At 36.4% G+C, this 20,044-nt stretch overlaps 1 protein-coding gene across 9 annotated transcripts in view; it reads left to right on the forward strand.

Annotated features, from left to right (window-relative positions):
- Positions 1 to 2,708: 2,708 nt before the first annotated feature.
- CEP128 (centrosomal protein 128) overlaps positions 2,709 to 20,044 on the forward strand; it is a 343,545-nt gene continuing 326,209 nt past the window's right edge. For 2 of the 9 annotated variants that reach the window (XM_074327097.1, XM_074327099.1), the window contains exons 1-3: positions 15,606 to 15,742; positions 15,982 to 16,035; positions 16,321 to 16,407. In XM_074327097.1, the coding sequence (XP_074183198.1) occupies positions 16,354 to 16,407 (54 nt within the window). In that variant the 5' untranslated portion in view covers positions 15,606 to 15,742; positions 15,982 to 16,035; positions 16,321 to 16,353. Of the gene's footprint in view, positions 2,925 to 3,426; positions 3,537 to 4,793; positions 4,950 to 15,580; positions 15,743 to 15,981; positions 16,036 to 16,320; positions 16,408 to 20,044 lie in introns of those variants that run through there. The other 7 variants (XM_074327098.1, XM_074327091.1, XM_074327095.1 and 4 more) reach the window with 7 other exon arrangements.

Consider the following 20,044-nt stretch of genomic DNA (forward strand, 5'->3'; position numbering starts at 1 on the left):
ATCAATAAGGCAATTTTCTTTCCTTAGCATAATTTTAAACTGGGGAAAATAAATACATGAGATGAGAAGATGAATCAGTTTAAGTAAAGAGAAAAGTGTTTTCACTCGGATCCATTAAACACACACACACAAAGCCTTTAAAATATATCAGATGAATGAGAATGACTACAGAGCATTGCATTTTCCTTCTTGTAGAAGATCCATCAGTGCGGTCCAACTATCAGAAAGCGGTGTTTAGCAATGAATTCCTCTGTGTTTCATCTTTTTTTTCAAAAGGTACCTATTAAATTGGAACATAGGGTATATTACTTAGCTACAATAAAAAATGTTTTATAATTTTGGATTTCTACATTAATAGTTGTGCATTTTGACCTAAATGCATATAAATTGCTGTGTTTTATATTTGTGATGCTCTTGACATGTGGCTGAAAAGACTATTATGGGACCAACAGTGCTTCTACACAATGAATGGCTGAAAATGATTCTTTGAGTAGCGGGCAATACCATTTTTGCAACATCTTGTCTTTTATTTTGAATCTTCTTAGATTTGCAGTTAGCTTGAAAACTTGATGCAGGAATTGTCAACAACCATTTATGATAGTTTTGTGTTGGTATAAAGAGAGTAACTTTCACCATTGTCTTGGTTCAGTGAGTATTTTGAATAGTTCCATTCAGTCCTAACAAATTAGGATGTTGGGGATTTCTCTTTAACCTTACCCATAGCATCCATTTTGGCGCTTTATCTTCCTTCTTATCAATTATATTAATCATTGCCCTGTGATACTATAAGGGAGGTTGGCCATCTGTGGTGGAACCAAGCAATGTCTAATGGTACAGATGGTCATTACTTATGCTAGACAATCACTGGTTACAACGCAGACTGCTTTTGAAGGGACATCCTTCCTTAATGCCAATGAGAGGACACCTAGGTTCAGGCTATGAATTGTACTTACTTGAGTAGAGGCTGGGCACTCTATGGACATGGGCTTTCTTCCAATATCTTCAGGTCTGGCCCCATCTCCCCTACCAACTCCTTAACTCCCCTCTTCTGTGTTTCTTATCACATTCCCAGCCATGAATCCCTTTTCTTTTGGGGACTGCTCTTCTTCATATTTTCTTGACTCTGAGCAACATGAGGGCAGAAACTATGTTATCTCCTCATTTTCACTGCATCTCAGTGTCTAATATAATGTCTGGATCCTAGAAAGATTCAGCATACATTTACTGAATTAAATGAATGAATATACAATAGTTTTGAAAAATTAAAATGTTAACAAATATATGAAGTTACTATTATGCTTTTGCATGCATATGGTGTAATTTAATGGCTGTTCTTAATTATCTTAATAACTGTGTCAGGTGGAGTATATTCTTGAATACATCTGTGAGCAAACAGCTTGAAGATAGATGCAAATACATAGGTAGGTCCTTAGAATAATTATTTTATGTTCAAACTGGATATTAAATAATATCTATTTTGTGTTGGCTAGTGAAAATATTTGAATGATTCTAATATGTCAAATTTGTATGCTAATTATGATTGTGTGTGTGTGTATGTGTATGTGCACACGCGCACGTGTGTGTCTGTGTGTGTGTGAGAGAGAGACAGAGAGAGAGAGAGAGACAGAGAGACAGAGAGACAGAGAGAGAGAGAGAGAGAGAGAGAGATGAAAGAAGGGTGGGAAGTGAGGAAAGCCTAAGAAATTAGATAAAGATTTTAAAAGGTTAGGTCCCTGCATTTAAAAGGCTTAGCACCTAATTTAATGTGCCATCTAGGAAATGGATAATGACAATACAGAACTATTAGAATAGAGAACCCAGTGTTGTTTAATGTGATCTAGCTCTTCTTGAGGAAGCCAGGAAAGCATCATAGATAAAGTAAAATTTGATTTTAGCCTTGAGGAGGAAAGCATCGATGGCTGTTTTGGCAGCGCAGAAGGAAATGACCATCTACGTGAGTAATTTGGACTTTAATTTGTTATTTTTCCAAAGTTCAGTTCTTTGTTGAGGTTTTTAAATGGTCTTTTTGTGACTGAAACCGACTTCTCTGATTTGAGTATGTCTCTTTCATATTCCAGAATGAGTGAGGAGATGACCGTAGACTGAGAGTAGCAGCAATCATGAAGTGACATCCTCATATTCTACTTTTGGTTTATCATTAATGAGCTTTGTGATCTTGGGGGAGTCACTTACTTATTCCAGGCCTAGAGAATTGGACTAAAGAATCCTCTCTGTTCCCTTCTAGCTCTGAGAGTTTGTGAGTCTTTAGAACAAGACGTTGGGCTCTGGTATGAAGGAGATTTTTTTAACATTTCACTGCTGGAAATTACGCCTGCCTGTTTCCCAAGGTGTAACAGACACGTAGTCTATTTTATCACTGCAACTACTTTGATTTTTTTTTTTAAGTAAAATAAATATTTCAGATTTTTCTGATTAAAGTACAGTCGGGGCCAAGGCAGCTCGCTAATTCAGTATCTAGTGTTTGCCTCCTATATAAGCCATTGGTTCTTTTAAAAACAAAAAAACAAAAACAAAAAAAAAAAACAGGGTAAGAGGGCGCGGCCTAGGGACTCAGGTGCTAGCTAATCAGGCTTCTTCCGGGAAAGTCACCCGAAGACTAGTCGTATGACATGCTGGGACTTGCAGTTTTCCAGAGGGCCGCTCTCCCTTAGTAACTCCTTACTTTTGAGGATGAAGTGGACTACAACTCCCAGAGGGCCAAGCGACAGAAGCGGGGTCTTGTTCACTCGTTGCGGCTGGGCGGCTAGTTTAAGTTGCCATAGCTGCGAGTCTAGGGAGAGCAGAGTCGGTTGCGCCGCAGCGTCGGGTCAGTTGCACCTTCTGGGTCATCGGTGGCCGCGGGAGCCGGGTGGGGCCTCGGCGATGATCCGGCATTAAGGACCTGGGGTCATTTTCTGTCTCAGGTACCTGCCTCCAACCTCCTTGACCCTTTCTTTACAACTTCCCTATCTTATAGGCGTTTTAAGTCCCACTTCCTCTTGTCCCAGGGGTGGGGACACCGAGGCTGCGCCTCTGTGTCCGATCTGGGGTGGGCCCGTGGATGGGGGGACTGTGTGCCAGCCTGGGGGGAGGACAGCATGTCTGGCATCCAGACGCCCCCTCCCTCAGCGTGGATTTCCACAGTCAGGTCCTTGGCCAAGTTATCCAGGGAATTTGAAGTTCGTTGCCCTTCCTTGGGCTGCAGTTTGTCTTGCCGCTAGCTGCTACACATGAAACTTGAGCTGTCAAGAAGAGTGGCCTCATTTGGGAGGTTGCTTGCCTAGCTTGATATATCACTTGCCGTTTTGTATCCGTTCTGTAGTCACAAAAGTTTGCTACCTTTGGGAACCTTGTAGCAAGCCTTCCATATGCCAACATGGAATAGTCCCAACGTTAGTTTTTAACAGTCCCTTATTTATTTTGCAGGAACACCTGACATTGAATTCCAGCTGTATCCTTTATTTGTTTGATGTAGCTCAGTCACTTTCTCAGACGTCTTGGAGAACTGCTTTATAGAGTCGTTCCAACTTTATTAGGTAAAATAGCACAGGGCCTGGCACATCGGAAGTGCTCAGTATCTGTTATTTATTTTTATTAATTATGCGGAACTGTGCTAGTAGAAATATAATGTGAGCCAGTCACACAAGTTTAAATTTTCCAGTACCCACAGACAAGTAAGAAGAAACTGGTGAAATTAATGTTAATAATTTATTTAGCACAATATATCCCAAATGTTTCCATTTCAACATGTAGTCAATATGAAACTTACTGAGATAGTTCACATCCTTAAAAAAAATATTTTTTTAGTGGTACGAGTTCTTCAAAATCTTGTGTGTTTCACAGTTACAGCACAAGTGAATTTGAACTGGGCAGATTTTGAGAGCTCAATAGCCATATATAGCTACTGATTATTGTATTGGACAGCATAGACAGAAGATTAAAACTGGCAGTTTCACATAGGTACAGAAAAATTTGGGTTTGTCTGGGACTCATCGGATGGGGGTAAAGTTTGCTGCTTTGTTCATACAGTCAAGGATGCATCATACCTGTGTCTTCTCAGCGTGTCTTCTCTGCCATTGCATGACCTGTGTCACTTTGAACTCTCTCTCCACAGTTTATTTTGATGAACTTTTTCAGAATACTTTTTTTTCTTGGAGTGGTTTCTAGATGTATTCCCAGCTCTACTTTGTATGTGGACGACTGTCACTTCTCTGGATAACTTTCTGTGGATTCTTACAGACTGCTTTGAAAACAGTCACAAAGAATTGAAAATATTTCTGTCCACAGCTCTTTATTATAAGCAAAGGCATTTTACATTTATTCATTTAATTGCAGTATTGAATGTAGGAAGAACTGGGCAGCTTATAAACTATTTCCTTTAGGAGTGCTAGCATATAGTTAATTAACTGCCTTAAAAATTCGATTGGGTCATTAAATTCAGAAGTAACATGTTAATTTCATTACCTACTTTAGTTACTTTATCCACTGATAGACATGTGGAGGGAGAGTACTTTTGGCTAGACTTGGGCTACAATTCACACTGTGTGGTCTAGACAGCCCAAGGGATGACCAGGTGTGGGCCATAGTCATCATTGAGGAATATGCTGGCTGGGCACTGGGAGGTGAATTCCTTTGAGTTCAGTGGGGCTTTTGCATGACCCAAGGAGCATTTTCTCTGTTCTCTGATATGCCGTAAACTGTACCTAGTGAGGGGGAGTTTATTTTCACCTTTTATTATTTTAAAAAGATTAAGGTTGTAGGTGTGTTTTACTCCTTGTTTCATTTATCTGTAGGTGGTTTGGGGAAAGTGTAGGGGCAACCAAAGATCATCTCCTTGCCTAGGCCTTTTGCCCTGAACCTCATGAAGAAATGATAGGAGGCAGACATATGTGCCTAAGAAGAGCACTGAGCTCAGTGGAGCGCAACACGGAGTTTTGGGGGTGTGCTTTGTAAGTATGCTTTCTGCCTGAGTTTCTGAGATAACAAATTTTTGCATATTTATAGTGGAAAAGAATGTGTCAACCAATAGCCTTTGAGGGGCAAGAAACCCCAATCTAACATGTAGCATAAAAATTAAATGGTTATGCATGCAGTGTTACAAAAATTAAGGGGAACAAACAAGATACTTAACAGAAGTAATAGTGATGTAACTCTATTAGACAAGTAATTGAGAACGAATTTTGTTCCAGGCACTGTAATAGGCACCTTTTATGTAATATATATATATATATATATATGTATATAATAGTTTTGTTATCTTCATTTTACAAATGAGGCAGTTGAGGCTCAGATAAGTCATTTGATTTGCTTGTGATTCTGGAGCCCAAAGAGCAGGTGTTCATCCCCAGGTGTTCTGACCACACATGTCAGTCCTGCCCACTAAAAGAGGCCCCGTTGCTGTCTGTGATGGCCCTCTAATGGGATTTGATTGACAGCATTTTTAGATTAACAGTACCATATAAGCGAAGTTTACTGTTATTTATCTCTTTAAATGTTCAAAGGATTTATTATCTTTCTTAGTATTTTCAAGATATAATGGTCCTTACATTATTACTGAGGTAAGAGATAGTTATAATTTGTGATTTCTGTAAAATGAACACATTCAGTGTGAATTGTCATTGATAATCAAGGGTATACTGTTAAAACCTTTAATTTTGCAATGTAGATTTAAAATTCTGGACACTTTTAAACATTTTCATGTTGCATTTTGATAAAGGGCACTTAAACATATAGCCTTGTAATAACACTGTGTACGAAGTTCTGAGGATGAAACAATTTTACTGCTGAAGTAGCTTGATAGGATTATTTAATGCACAAATTCTCAACTGCAGTCTTGACACATTTGGGAATAATATAAAAATAGTCTAGAGTAGATTCACTGTTATCCATGTAATAATGTCACTGGACTGATTCTCACATGAAATGTTTCAATATATTCATGTTATTCCGTAGTATATTTTTGTTTGTTGTAATAATATGTTATTACATATCAGCACATAAAACTCTACCATGTCTCTTTTAACTGCTACACAGTATGCCACATGACTAGATACATTTAATGTATCTCTTATCGGCAGATTTATAGGTTTTTCTTATTGTTTTTACTAAGATAATTCTGCAATGAAACTCTATACATCTACATATAAGATGTATACATACATCTTATACATACATCTCCTTTTGTTTTCCTAGGATAATATTTATAGAAGTAGAATATCTGGGTCAAAACATATACATATTACTTATCTTTACTTGTCTTGCCAGATTATTTTCCAGAAAAGCTATTCTAATTAATATTCTTACAGCAAGATGTGCCCTTGTCAACTTTGGTTGTGAGAGCTCTTATTTTTCATTTGTATAAAACATAAACAAGAATATCATTTTATTATTTTAATTTATAATTCTTTAATTAGTGAAATAAAGTACGTTGTATGTTTGTTAGGGCCATTTGTATTCCGTGGATTGCCTGTTTATATATCCTTTGTACCTTTTATTACTGGACTGTTCTTTTTAAATAATTTTTTTTTAGAGAGGTGATGAATCCTTTGGTATAATGCAAATATTTTTCTGAGTTTTTCCTTTTTTTTCCCTAACCTCACTTCTAGTGTCTTCTTATCAATAGTTGTGAATGATCCTTAGAGGCTTTTCAGGTCTTTGTCAGATATACTCCTCCCTGAAACTTATATAACCCTTAACATAGATCTGCACAGTGCTGGTGCTGGTGTGTTTGGGAGATGGGAGTATTTGTGGTTACATGAATCTGTTTAGCTGATGAACATTTAGAATCTCATCTATGCACAAAATTTGCCATGAAAGAGATGCTCAGGAATGAATGAGCTCATGGATGAATGGATACGTGAATTGAAGCTAAGCCTGAACTAGGCTTTACTGAATGAAGAAAGACATCAAGGAAGAAATGCACTATAGTGATTATTTTAAAGGAAGACGAGTTAGGCAATTTTATAGATTGTAGAAAGAAGGAAAAAGCTTGATGGTGGGAGAGTGAAGCCTTTCAAATGGCAAAAATGATTTTGCTCATGAGCAGCAATTGGTACATTGAAACAGTGCTAAGAATGGACCTAGATGATAAAGAGCCTAGGTAATTTGGAGTTTAGAGCTTTCTAGTATAGATAAATAATAATTGAGGAATGCAGGTAGCTGTAAATGACAATGATAAATTAAAATGATTTGCAATACAAATCATTTGATTCAGTTGTAAGTTTTAACACATTCAAATGGATTTAAAGTGTTTATCCTTGTTTACTCTATAATATGCACATTATCAAGTATTCATATTCTACTTTGCACTTCAATCCATATTATTTGAAAATGTAAGATAATTAATCTAGGCCATTTCCCACAAGAATCATTTCATCCAACAGTTATTTAATTAGTACTTAACTAAATGCAAAGTTCTGTACTTTGAAACTTGTCTCAGGATTAATCAGACAGGATAATAAGGAAAATTTCATTGTAAATTCATTTAAAAACGTTCCAACTACATGCCAGGCACTATGCTAGGTGTGGAAATGCAACCAGGAATAAAATAAATAGAGTCTCTGGTGAGATGAGAATCCAGTTTGGAAACAAGTGATCTCTGGGCTGTGATGAGGTAGCATCCACTGTAGACCCTTGGTCCAGGGCAGGGGAGGCGGGGGGCAGTGAAGGAAGGCTTTCTAGGGGACGTTTGCTCTGAACTGAGTCTTGCAAGAAAAGTAGGAGTTAGCCAAGGGAAAATAAGTGAAAAGAATGTTCTAGGTGGTGAATCCAGCATAGGTTTGGTGGTGAGATGAGCACAAGGAATAGAAAAAAAATTCTGTGGTACAAATGATATTTTGTGGGCATGTTTAATAAACGTCTTGCTATAATAATAGAGTGATAGGAATGCAGAGGGAGGAAAGACCGCTTCTGGCTGGAGATGGAAGTCTTCACTGAGATTGTATTATTGGAGCTATGTCAGACAAGATGAGTGGAATTTAAACAGGTGGCAATATTAGACAGCACAAGGCATTTTAGCAAGGACAAATGACATTAATGGGGAATGGAAGTGGTAGAAGAATAGCTGGTGTAACAGCGGAATGCAGGCCTTATGTTTTCTATGGTTCTTCTGTTAAGAGAGAGGTGGCTGGCTGAGGGTCTTGAATTCCTGATTCAAGCACCTTGCTCAGTGATGTGGGCAGTGGGGTGTCAATGAATGTTGGAATGGATAGGCAGAGACTCAGAGTTAGAGAAACCATTTTGGTTGGAATATGTTGTGGAAAGTCCTGACTCATGAATGGTGCCAGTGGCGAGGAGAAGGGTTAAATGGTTAGAAACCTGGACGTTGGAGGAACGTTCAAGACTCAGCTCTGCCACTTGGTAGCTTTGTAACCTTGGTTACCTTTCTTAGCTTCTTTAAGCCTCTGAGGTATAAATCATGATGGCAGTAGTACTTACCTTGTAGGGTTATTGTTATACAACAGTCTGTGTTGTTAAAGCTTTATTATTTCAACTTTTGTTTTTGGAAGGTTTTTGAAATTGAGGTTCTTGACTGGAATCCACATCCATGTATTCCTAATAATTTAGTTTTTAAAATATGATTAGTTTTAAATGATATTTAATTGTATAACCTTATAATTGGATGCCTTTCGAATTCTATATCTTTTAAAACATTTATGTAAACATTTAGAAACATTCCAGGAAACAGTTTTTGGCGCAAAGTTAAGAACTCCAATTGCCTTTAAAAAAAAAGTTAGAAGTGTTTATTATATTTTAGAAAGACTATGTCAGTTATTCTATTTGTTTACTTTTAAAATTAAGAATAAGAAACGCAAAACTCTTGAATAAGCGTATCAATAAGTACAATGAAAATGTATTCCAGTTGTTTATTAAAGGAGAGTTAAAGGAAAGATCTGAAGATATAAAGTAAAAGAAGAGTAGGAGAAGAAAGAAATATGGGAATTAGGGAAACAGTGGAGGAAAAAGAGAAATAGAAAATATATAGGAGGTGTGATCAAACAATACTGTGAATGTTTAAATAAAAAAAAGTGTATTACAGTAAAAGACACATTGCCATTAATTCCCCTCAAAATACTCCCCCTCGCTTCAAACACACTTACTCCATTGTTCTTGCCACTTTCTGAAGCAGTTCTGGAAGTCGTCTTTCGTGAGTATCTTTAGTTGCGCTGTCATAGCTGCCTCGATGTCCTGAATCATTTTGACTTTGGGGAAAAGCCAGAGGCTCACGGTACCAGATCCGGTGAATAAGGTGGATGAGGACACACTGTAATGTTTTCATTTGATAGAAATTGCCATATACCAGAAATGATGTCTGACACGGAGAGTTGTCATGATGGAGGATGATTTACAGCACACTTTAAAACACACCTTCTCTCAACCGTAGCTCACACCCGACTGACTGTATCGAACAAGTTGAAACTTGTTACACACTGTTACTACGGTTTGACGTGCCACTTCCTGTATTGAAAATTCCTGCCTTTCCCTTGGATGGCAGTCGGCAGCAGCAGTCACCATATTTTGTGATCACAATGGAAAGGCTCCGTGTCACACATCACTTCTGGTACAGCAATTTCTGTGAAATAAAACCATTGTGGCGTGTCCTCATCCACCTTATTCACCAGATCTGGCACCGTGTGACTTCTAGCTTTTCCCCAAAGTCAAAATGACCTTGAAAGATTAATGTTTTGAATTGATTGAGGACATCGAGGCAGCCACGACAGCGCAACTAAAGACACGAAAGAGGACGTCCAAAACTACTTCAGAAAGTGGCAAGAACGATGGTATGTGTGTTCGAAGCAAGGGGGAGTATTTTGAGGGGGATTAATGGCAATGTTTCTATTACTGTGCTAACATTTTTTAATTTAAACATTGATCGTACTGTTTGATCACATCTTGTGTTTAAGAAACAGTCTGTTTGTTACGAAAATCTTAATGTTATGGGGAACAAATATATAGCCCCAACTGCTATTTATGATTGCTTAGAATATTTTTTTCAAGAATTCCTAGCCTGTCACTTGTGTATCAATTACTTATGCTTATTTTGTGCGTCCTAATTTGAATTTGTCCAAACTTTCCTCCCCTCCCCCATTAGAAGACTGAAAACAACCTGTTTCTCAAGGAGAGTAGGCTCGAGAGGAAACTTCAGGAAATTAACTATCTTCTGAACCAAATCAAATGATTTATTAGTAAGCTATATATGTATGTATAGGTTAGAATTTTTATGTGAAGTGTCCATGTTTTTAAATTAATGTTTTAAAATAACACAGTGTTATTTTATAATATGTGTTTGTTGGCCGAATTTGGCTTACAGTCTTCCAATTTTCATCCTTAGATTTAAACAAAATGATATCAGAAACTCAGGATTTTAGCTCCATCTTTGTCCAGGCTGATCTCTTGCCCAGCCTGGGGCAGTTTGGACAATCAGTAGAGGTTGTCTGTATCTCCACAGAACTTCATTCTTGTCTGAAGTTTATAATATTTTGGAAATATTGTAATATATATTTATTATCTGTCAGCAAATACAGGAGTGCAATTCTAGGGCTTTACAAGTAATAAATCCGTCTCGGGTTTTTCAGTATCCACTTCTCTAGGTTTTTTTTGTTGTTGTTGTTGAGTTTTTTGTTTGTTTGTTTTGTTTTTATCTTGACATGTTTTACTTTTTATTTAATTTTATCATCTGCCTTATTTTAGAAGTGTCTGTGGGTGTATGAGTCTAAAATATCTGTCATTCTGCTTGTGAGACAGGTAGGGGGTTATTAAGTAACTTTATTTTCTTTTCAAACTGCACTGATTTTTAACAACTGACACATCTGTAATTATCTGAGTAGCAACTAATTTTTTTCTTCATGTCTAAGTAAGCGGTCATTTTGTATTTCGCATGGCCTCTCCCAGAAAGGCTCCTGCTCCCTGCTTGGCGGGCACTTGTCTCTCTGATTCTGTCCTTGTACTTGAAAAGCTGGAGCAAGGGGAGCAAAATGCAGCTGGGGGCTGAGTCTGAGTGGCTTCAGCCCTGGAATAGAGGGTGTGTGTGTGTGTGTGTGTGTGTGTGTGTGAGAGAGAGAGAGAGAGAGACAGAGAGACAGAGAGACAGACAGAGAGACAGAGAGACAGAGACAGAGAGACAGAGAGAGAGTTGTTGCGGGAATGGATGGCAGCAACAGAATAGAATAAAATATCAAATCTAGTATATATATATTTTTTAAAAAGTTAATTCTCTATATCAGCAATTCTCAGACTGCGATGATTTTACCCACCTGCCCCTGCCCCAGGGGCATTTAGCTTAGTATTATCTGGAGACTGTTTTTAAATCCGTTCCCTGGTAGATGATGTGAGTACTCTGCTTATTTGTACCTTCTCTAGTTCCTCAGAGACAGATGGTTATTAACTGGATCCCGTTTCCTTGTCTCATCCGTCTGTCAAATTTCTACTCATCCTTCCAGATGAGTGGAAGGATCCCGACCGGACTCCCCTGGCATTTTGTGGTACTATGAGTCCTCACAGTAGGTAGCACTTTTATAAGTCTCTCTCTCTTACCAAGGACTGTGGCTTATTTATTTACTTTCATCTCTCATTTCTGATGTAGTTGTTGCTCAGTAAGTGATAATTGTATGAGTCTGTTTAAGTTTTCTTCGATTCTGTTTCATATGTCCTACGTTATCTACTGACTTAACAGAGACCCACATCTTTGACTGGACAGTTGATCTTGATCTTACTTGAATTTACCAAAAGGTGTGAGGAGATGAAGTTACAGAGGAGCACTGGTATAAAGAAGCCAGGTGTGATGAGTCACTGTTTGTCCGTGGTGACCTCCCCTGGCTTGGTAACTTTTTCTCTTGAAGGGTGAGGGAAAACTCTCAAGTCGTACAGCTACTGAAACAGTGAGAAATGCGTTCTAAAATTTGAACTTGGTTAGTGATTAAGCTTAAAATACACTCCCCACCTCTCCCAGCCCCCTTACATTTCAGGGTCATTACTTTTAACGTGTTCTTTGAGCGGCTTGCCTTGGGCAGGGACGTCTCAGGCACTTGGAGGCCACAGACGCAGTCACCTACTTAACATGCACTAGTCAGCTTTTGTGAAAATATCACCCCTGATGCTGGGTGCTTATCTTTTATGGAACAGCTTGCAAATCCTAATTGTTTTAAACTGGCTCTGGGGGAAAGAGACTTGAGAATCAATACATTACAGCTCTCATACATACAAATGTGCATCATTATAATGAAGACAATCTGATGGCTTTTTTGGTCAGATCACAAAAGTGGTGGACTTGAGTTTGTGGACTCACACTGCCAGTCCTCTCCTTACGGCGGACAATGCAGTTTTATTCTCTGGTCGCAGTGTTCAGGTTTGCACAGGCGTTTCTTTTTGATGGATGTCCCCTCAGTGGGAGCAAATTGATGACGGTTCATTACTTGCTCTGGTGGCAGTATATCTTCTTTATAAGGTTCATTAAGGCAGAAGCAACAATATTTATGCCTTTAAATACTGATGTGTTGGGAACAGCCAAATAAATTATTTTAAGAATTGTACCATCTGGTTTCAGACCCAAAGCTTTCTCTAAGACTGCAGACTTTCATCCAAGGTCACCCATGCTAATCCTCTCTAGTTTTGGAAGAAGCTCAGCATCTGAAAAATCAGAGAACATAAATACTACTGCTTTCTCATCAGTGAGAAGTTTCATTGTACCAGTAGGTGGTAGTAAACTGCAGAGAATATTTTCTATTTTTTCTCCAGTTGGAGGAAATGCCTTTCTCACCTTTAGCCAGAATTTACATAGGTGAATAATTTAAAGGTGATTCAGCTTCTTTAAATTATTCTTTAAGAGTTCTTCCAGCATTCTTCAAGTTTAGCAACTCTTTTATCAACAAATGTCATGCTGAAACTTCTTATGATAATGAGAATGGGTTTTTGATCCAGCCAAACTTTTTTCTTTTAAATCTTTAAAAATGATGAAAATTTTCCTTGATCATACGTAAATTTTTTTTTTTTTTACTAAAGCTAATAATTCTTCTTTGGGCTTCAGATTGTGATTGTGATTAAATATCATTCATTAACCATTTTTAATTTGTTTTCCAAAGCAGAGTTTGATTGCATAAGCTATGTCAGTACACATTACTATATTTTCACATAGTCCTTCAACTATTAAGTTCATCCCAGTACTAAGAATATTTAAGAGAGTTGTTTTTGAATTTAGTAACTGTCTTTTAGCAAAATTGCAAAGAGAGAATCATGCATAATTAAAACAGTATCCTTTTAGCTCATAAACTCGTGATCAGTGGCTTTGGCCCGTTAGGACTCGTCAGTCTTAAACAGTAGATACAGGCACTCTGATCCCATTTCTGCTCTCTCTGAAAGTGAGCTTTAGATTTGTTTTTCTGTCTTTAATATACGTTCAGTTTTGCTTTCTGATAATACATTCATTGTAGAAATTTCAGGAGAGAGAGGAATGTTTAAAAAAGTAGAAATCTGCTCTAAACTACAGATGGCGAATATGCTTTTGGTGTAGTTTCTTCCCCTTTATCATTGCCCTTTCCCGCTTCTCTAAATTTGTATGCTGGTAATTTATATTCACATACAGACAATACATAATGCTTATTAGAAATTGGGATTCATACTTCCGTCCCTTATATTGCTATTAAATGTCTCCAGAAACAGGGTTTCTAATATCTGTGTACTGTTCTATTGTATCAATGTACAGTATTTTAACCATTCTCTTATAATTTGAAATTTGTTTTTATCTTCCTTCTATTGTAATTTCCCAGTAAATATCCTTACATATAAATTTCTGTATGTGTTCCAGATGATTTCATTAGGTGAAAGTTTTGGACGTATAGTTGCTAGGTCAAAGGTACAAACTGCTCTTGAGACATAAGGTTTGCTGATATCCAGCAAATTATATCAATTTACACATTCCAATTAGGACAGTGTAGCCGGGCTTTTCCCCCTACAACCTGGCTAACCAAGACATTATTATTTAAAGGAAAACAACTTAGTAGGCTAAAAAGCATCTCATTGTTTAATTTATATTTCTTATGTTAATAGGTAGGTAAACGTTACATTTAAGGTTTCTTTCTTTTTAACTTTATTCTTTTGGATCCCGGAAAAGTAAAGCCAAACAGTTGCTTCAGCCTTAGTTTCCTGTTATGTTTCCTGTTGTGGGAGGGAGCTACATGGTGGTCATGCAGCCTTTGTCCTTGTGGACAGAAGGTAGGCGAACAGAGGAGTTAGCTGTGGGAGGAAGGGCAGAGGAGGGACCTGAGTCTGACAGGGTGTTCTCTAGCTCTGTGCCAACTAGTATAAGAAGTTGGACCTTCCATTGATTCTTTTTCTGATCACACGATGGAATTGGATATTCCATTAATTCTTTTTCTGATGCTGTATTTTACTTTGAAAAACCTAAACTCATAGCAAGGGTCTTTTGCTTGTTTATTTAGTTTTATTTTAATGAATATTTTAAAAGCATGACTGCTTTCATTTAATGCTCTAGAATCTGTACATATTTAGCAAATTCCCTTCCTCTTCCCTTTAGGTGCATGGTCATGTACTTCCCAGATGCATTCAGAGTAATGGTCCAAAAAGTCCAGAATATTCTAAATCATTAAATAAATTTTCATGACACTGGATTTAATAAGACAAAAAATAACCATATGGATTTTAGAAAGATTATAATAATGTTAAGGGTTAAGTTAACCCTCCATTAAACAGAAAATAGAATTATTGGAATACTCAATAAGCTTTCACATTTTATCAACTGAGTTTTCGCTGATACTTTCTTGTCCCAAATATATTTCGTTTCTTCAACTTCTATAAAAGGTTTTCTGAAATTTTTGAGATTGTCTTGCATGAAATAATTTTTGTTTGTGTTAAATAGAAAATTGAGGTAGTGATGGAAAAAAAAGCATATTTAGAGCAGTTTTTATTGATGAGATTATACTCAGGATGTTTGACCTTCTAATTTGGTGGAGATGTTGATGATGCCACCATCTTCTCATGTATTTGGTATTGTAGAAGTTGTACTTCTGTTATAGCATTTGTTTAATTCTACATTTTAAATTAAGTTGCATGAAAGTGTTCACTGTACACTGAATGGGATTTTCTTATTTTAGGGCATTCTGTGTGTGTTATATTTTTGTTTAAAGATAACATACAGCTCATTAGACTGGAAATCAGACTAATATTGAGACCTGCAGGTCCTAGAGAATCTTAGAAGTTTTTTCATTATGGAGATACGGATCCATCTGTCCCGTTTACTTGTTGGTAGGATTAAGTGAAGTACTATATGTGGAAGTGCTTTTAAAATTTAGGAGCATTGCGCAAAACTAAGGGTTATTTATTATTTGGAGCTGTAAACATGACTAAATAATATTTGAGGAATTGCTCTATTAAAGCAGGAAAAAAACTTTATAAAGGAAGGATAGAATTACATGGGGAAGTGACTTATGTTTTCAAACTATGTGTATAGAAATTACAATATGCCAAAGGACTAATGTAATAAATACTTCAAAAAATAAATAGCTGAATGAATCTCTTATTCCTGTGCTCTTTTCCATTTGATTGACCATGACCTGGATTTATTTTTAAGGATTTGTGAACACCGATGGCAGAATCCTCCAGTGATTCAGACCACTTCCGCTCTCGTGACAGATTGAGTCGATGGGCTGCCAGGTCAATACACAGGGAAATTCGAAATCGTCCTACAGTAGATGCCACCGAGAAGGTCAACACTATAACAAGTACTTTACAGGTTAGTTTAACAATGGTTAAATACTTTAAGCTGAGTAGTAGTTTCAGTCAATGTATTAGTTTTTTTGCTGCCATAATAAATTAGCACAAGACTAATGTCTTAAATAAAGAAACTTATTTTCTTAAGTTTAGTAGGTCAGAATCTGACGCTAGTCTCTTTGGACAAAATTAGGTTGTTGGTAGGGCTGCATTCCTTTCTGGGGGCCCTAGGGAAATGATCTGTTCCCTTGCCTTTTCCAGCTTCTGGAGGCTGCCCACATTTCTTGTCTTGTGGCCCCATCATCTTGAAAGCCAGTAAGGATGGGTTGAATCCTTCTCATATTGCATTACTCTACCTCTTCTGCTTCTCTCTTCCACTTTTAAGGATGCTTGTGATTACATTGAGTGCACTCAGTAATCCAGGATAATTCCATCTCAAGATCCTTAATCATATCTGCATGAAGTATATTGATATCTGACTTAACTATTATATGCAATGTACCTTTTACAAACAGTTGATTTAGCTTTTAACATACTACTAAGATTGATTGGGAAAAATACTGTTTGGAACACTTGATAAAGTCCATTTTCTTTCTCAAGGACACCAGTCGGAACCTGCGACAAGTAGACCAGATGCTTGGACAGTATCGAGACTATAGTAATGGACAGGCGGGTGTTATAGAACACGTAAGAATGTTTACATGTTTATGTTTTACCCACCTTTTTGGAAGTGCAGAATTGAGTAATAGGGTTATGAGATAAAGGAGATAACTATTGTGAACAGCTTTTAGATTGCTTTACTATTTTGTAATTTAAATTTAGGTTAGCTTCTCAGATGGATTGCCAACGAGATTGTATTGATTAGATTCTGTTGAATTTTAAAGCTTTAAGTCAGAGGGCTAAGAATTCAGGACATGAATTCATCTGAGACTTACTAAATTTGGGCCACAGATACCCCTCATGGGGAGTAAAGAACTTTAATTATAAAGTAATAGATGCTCATTGTTTAAATAAATACTAAAACTCCTGCCCTGTTTCCCTGAAAATAAGACTTAGCCAGACAATCAGCTCTAATGTGTCTTTTGGAGCAAAAGTTAATGTAAGACCGGGTCTTATGTAAGACCCGGGTCTTATATTATAGTAAAATAAGACCGTATTTTATATTAATTTTTGCTCCAAAAGACACATTAGAGCTGACTGTCCGGCTAGGTCTTATTTTCGGGGAAACACGGTATCTCATAGTTCTTCTGAGCCCCACTCCAAAGAGGTAACAATTTTGACAGTTTCTTGTATATCTTTCTAAATATTTTCTCTGCATGTATAAGCATACATGTGATTGCTTTAAAAACTGGAATCATACATAATGTTACGCAACTTTTAAAATTTAGTAATGTATATCATTTTCCATATGACACATACATCATTCTTTTGAAGAGTTATATAATATTCCACAGTATAGATGTATCTAGTTTTTGTTTGTTTGTTTGTTTGTTTGTTTTGATTGTTGTTGTAAGTAATGCAGCAATGACCATTATGGTGTACTTATTTTTGTGTAATAATGTGTGATTCCTGGGAGCAGAGTTGCTGGGTTAAAGGATATGCACACTTAAAAATTTGCTAGATATTTCAAAATTGCCCTTTCAAGGATGTGCCAGTTTATACTTACTTCGCATGGGATGTAAGAAGGAAACATATCCCAGAATTCTGAAATAAAATGAACATTTTTTATTAATATTTTGCTAATTCTATCTCTGTTATTTCCTTCTTTTGAAATTTGTTAATTCATCTGTAAACTCTTAAAAACCCAGTTAAATTTATTGTTTCCAATTATGAGCATGTACTCTAATAATAAAATTAATATTATATTTGTACTGTAATGATTGTTTTATATATATCTGCTATACTGAATTGTCACATAACTTCCAAGTTGTAATTGATGATATGTTATTTCGTTTTTACAAAGCAGAAGTACAATCATTTGCTTGTAATTGGAAGCTAATTACTTGTGTACAGGGAAACATATCTTCTCTCATACGGTTTTCTACTATCATTTAGAAAATAAACTTGGACTTTTTTGTATCTACAAGATTTTTATGACTTATGATGCATTAGACAGATGGAGCTATAGATTTTGTGTATTTGGGAAGCTCTGAAATGTAGATTTAATTACCTTTTTAATAATGGGAGTTAATACTTTACTTTTTAATTTATTAGTGAAAAATTGAAAACATTAATAGCAAAGAACAATCCTACTTCGTCATGTAGAATATTAGATTCTTATGGTAGCAAATTTCCTTTGAATTGTGCCATTGGGAAATGAAATTTTGTATTAGAGAAACTTCTGTATAGATAAGCATTCAAAACAAAACGTGTTCTGTGGCAGTAAGCCTTTGTGGTAGACCTTGAGTTGAATAATGCTGAACTCTGGGGGAGTGGTTTTACACATGGGAAGGAAATAAATTCAACAGGTACTTCATTTCCATTTAAGTTGTATGTACATAGAATGCAAAGCCACTCGTAAAAAATAGGACATAGGAGAGCGAGAATTGCTTTTTTGTTTTTTTTTTGTTTTTGACTATTCCTTAGTCTGGTCTAGAATCTCCTCCTTAGTCTCCCCATATTCTTGTTCTGTTAATGTAGTTGGTTCGCAATGATTTTCCCCTCCAGCATACCCGAGGACTATGTCATTCGTTGCCGTATGTTACACTCACTTGATAGAGCAGTGATCTTCACCCTGCCACCTTCAGAAAGAGTATTTCTCACAAGTGATGCTGATGGGCTCCTCAATGAAAATTGCTTTCTTAGCATTAAAATATTTACAGCTATGGGCTATATCATCCCTAAAAATGAGTATATGTAGTGTGCCAATTATCATGTGATTTATCTGAAACTTTATATTTATATTCTTTAAATTCTTTAGGTACATGGCAATACTGTCGATTTTTAATTCTCTTTTAATCAGTTTATGTTCTATTTAGGGAGGAACCCTGGGGATTGATTGATTTTTTTCTTTTTGAGACTATGCTGCAACTCATACAAGTCTTTTTTCTATGGAACCTACCTTTTTTTTTTACATCCTGTAACAGCTTAATCCAGTTTAACCAGTATTCAACTGTTTATTTATTTTTTGGGAGAGTTGATTTTATTGGGGTTTAATTTTGTGAACATAATTTGCCAATGGGTGAGGGGGGAATATAAATATTTGAGGCAATGTTTTCCTTCCAAGATGATTATTCAACATAAAAAGTTAATACCTTCTGCAGTGGAAATATGGACTCCAGCTGATGAGGCTAAAGTAGTTAATGTTGGGTATAAAAGAAAAACACAGTTCCCTTGATTCAAATCAGCTGATTCATTCATTTTTTTAAGGTAAAGATTGGTTAAAATATAGTAATATCAAATTAAACCTTAGAGGCTTGCATTAATAGGTAATTTTTCTTCTAATTAAGTACTCTGATTAAAAATTCCCTTTGGGAGTAATCGGGTTACCATCTGGCACATAAACTTTGGAACAATTTGAATGTTAAATAATAAAGTCCAGGTTTTTTTTCTATTCAGTGGGTTTCAGTGGTCAAATATACTTAGTGACACCTCAGAAGGATAATGTTAATTGGTTTAGAGCCAGACACAAGCCACTTGTAATACCTCAAAGCTGAAGGTATTGGTCTCTTTCTCTGTGGCTGAATTTTACTAATTGTCTTGAAAGTGAGAATTGGTCATAGTCTTTTAATAACTTTGACCGTAAGTACTAAGAGTCGATGGATAAGAAATTATAATCAAACAAATTCTGTTGAGACCTTCTTTGTGTAAATATATTTCCGATCTTAGGAATTAGGTTCTTAGAACTTTATGTTTAAATTTATGTTTAAATTTTTATTACCAAGTATCTCATGAAACTACTGGACAGGAGAATAATTTTGATAGGATTTTGCTTTGAGGGTAGTGGATACATTTAGATTTTTTGAGTCAGACCTCAAGTTGAAGGCTGATTTTTTAAGTAGACACCACTCTGTGACTTTGGGAAAGTTATAAACCTTTTTGAACTACGGTGTCATCATATGATAAATGGACATAATCATGTAACCCTCATTATAACATTTATTGCAGTGGTCACACTGTTTTAGACACTTGTTAAGCATTTATGTTCTTGTTGTTTCTTTAATCCATCCAACAATTTCTCTACCCTCAAGCATTTGCTATGTTCTTAATATAGTATTTGGTATATTCTAGGCACTCAGTACATGTTCCTTTCCTTTCCTTGAATACATTGGCCTAGCTTCAGTTTCATGAGTGGAACACTGTGACTATAAACAACATGAGACAC

This window comes from Rhinolophus sinicus, linkage group LG03, assembly GCF_036562045.2.
Source record: "Rhinolophus sinicus isolate RSC01 linkage group LG03, ASM3656204v1, whole genome shotgun sequence".
NCBI classification, from domain to species: domain Eukaryota; kingdom Metazoa; phylum Chordata; class Mammalia; order Chiroptera; family Rhinolophidae; genus Rhinolophus; species Rhinolophus sinicus.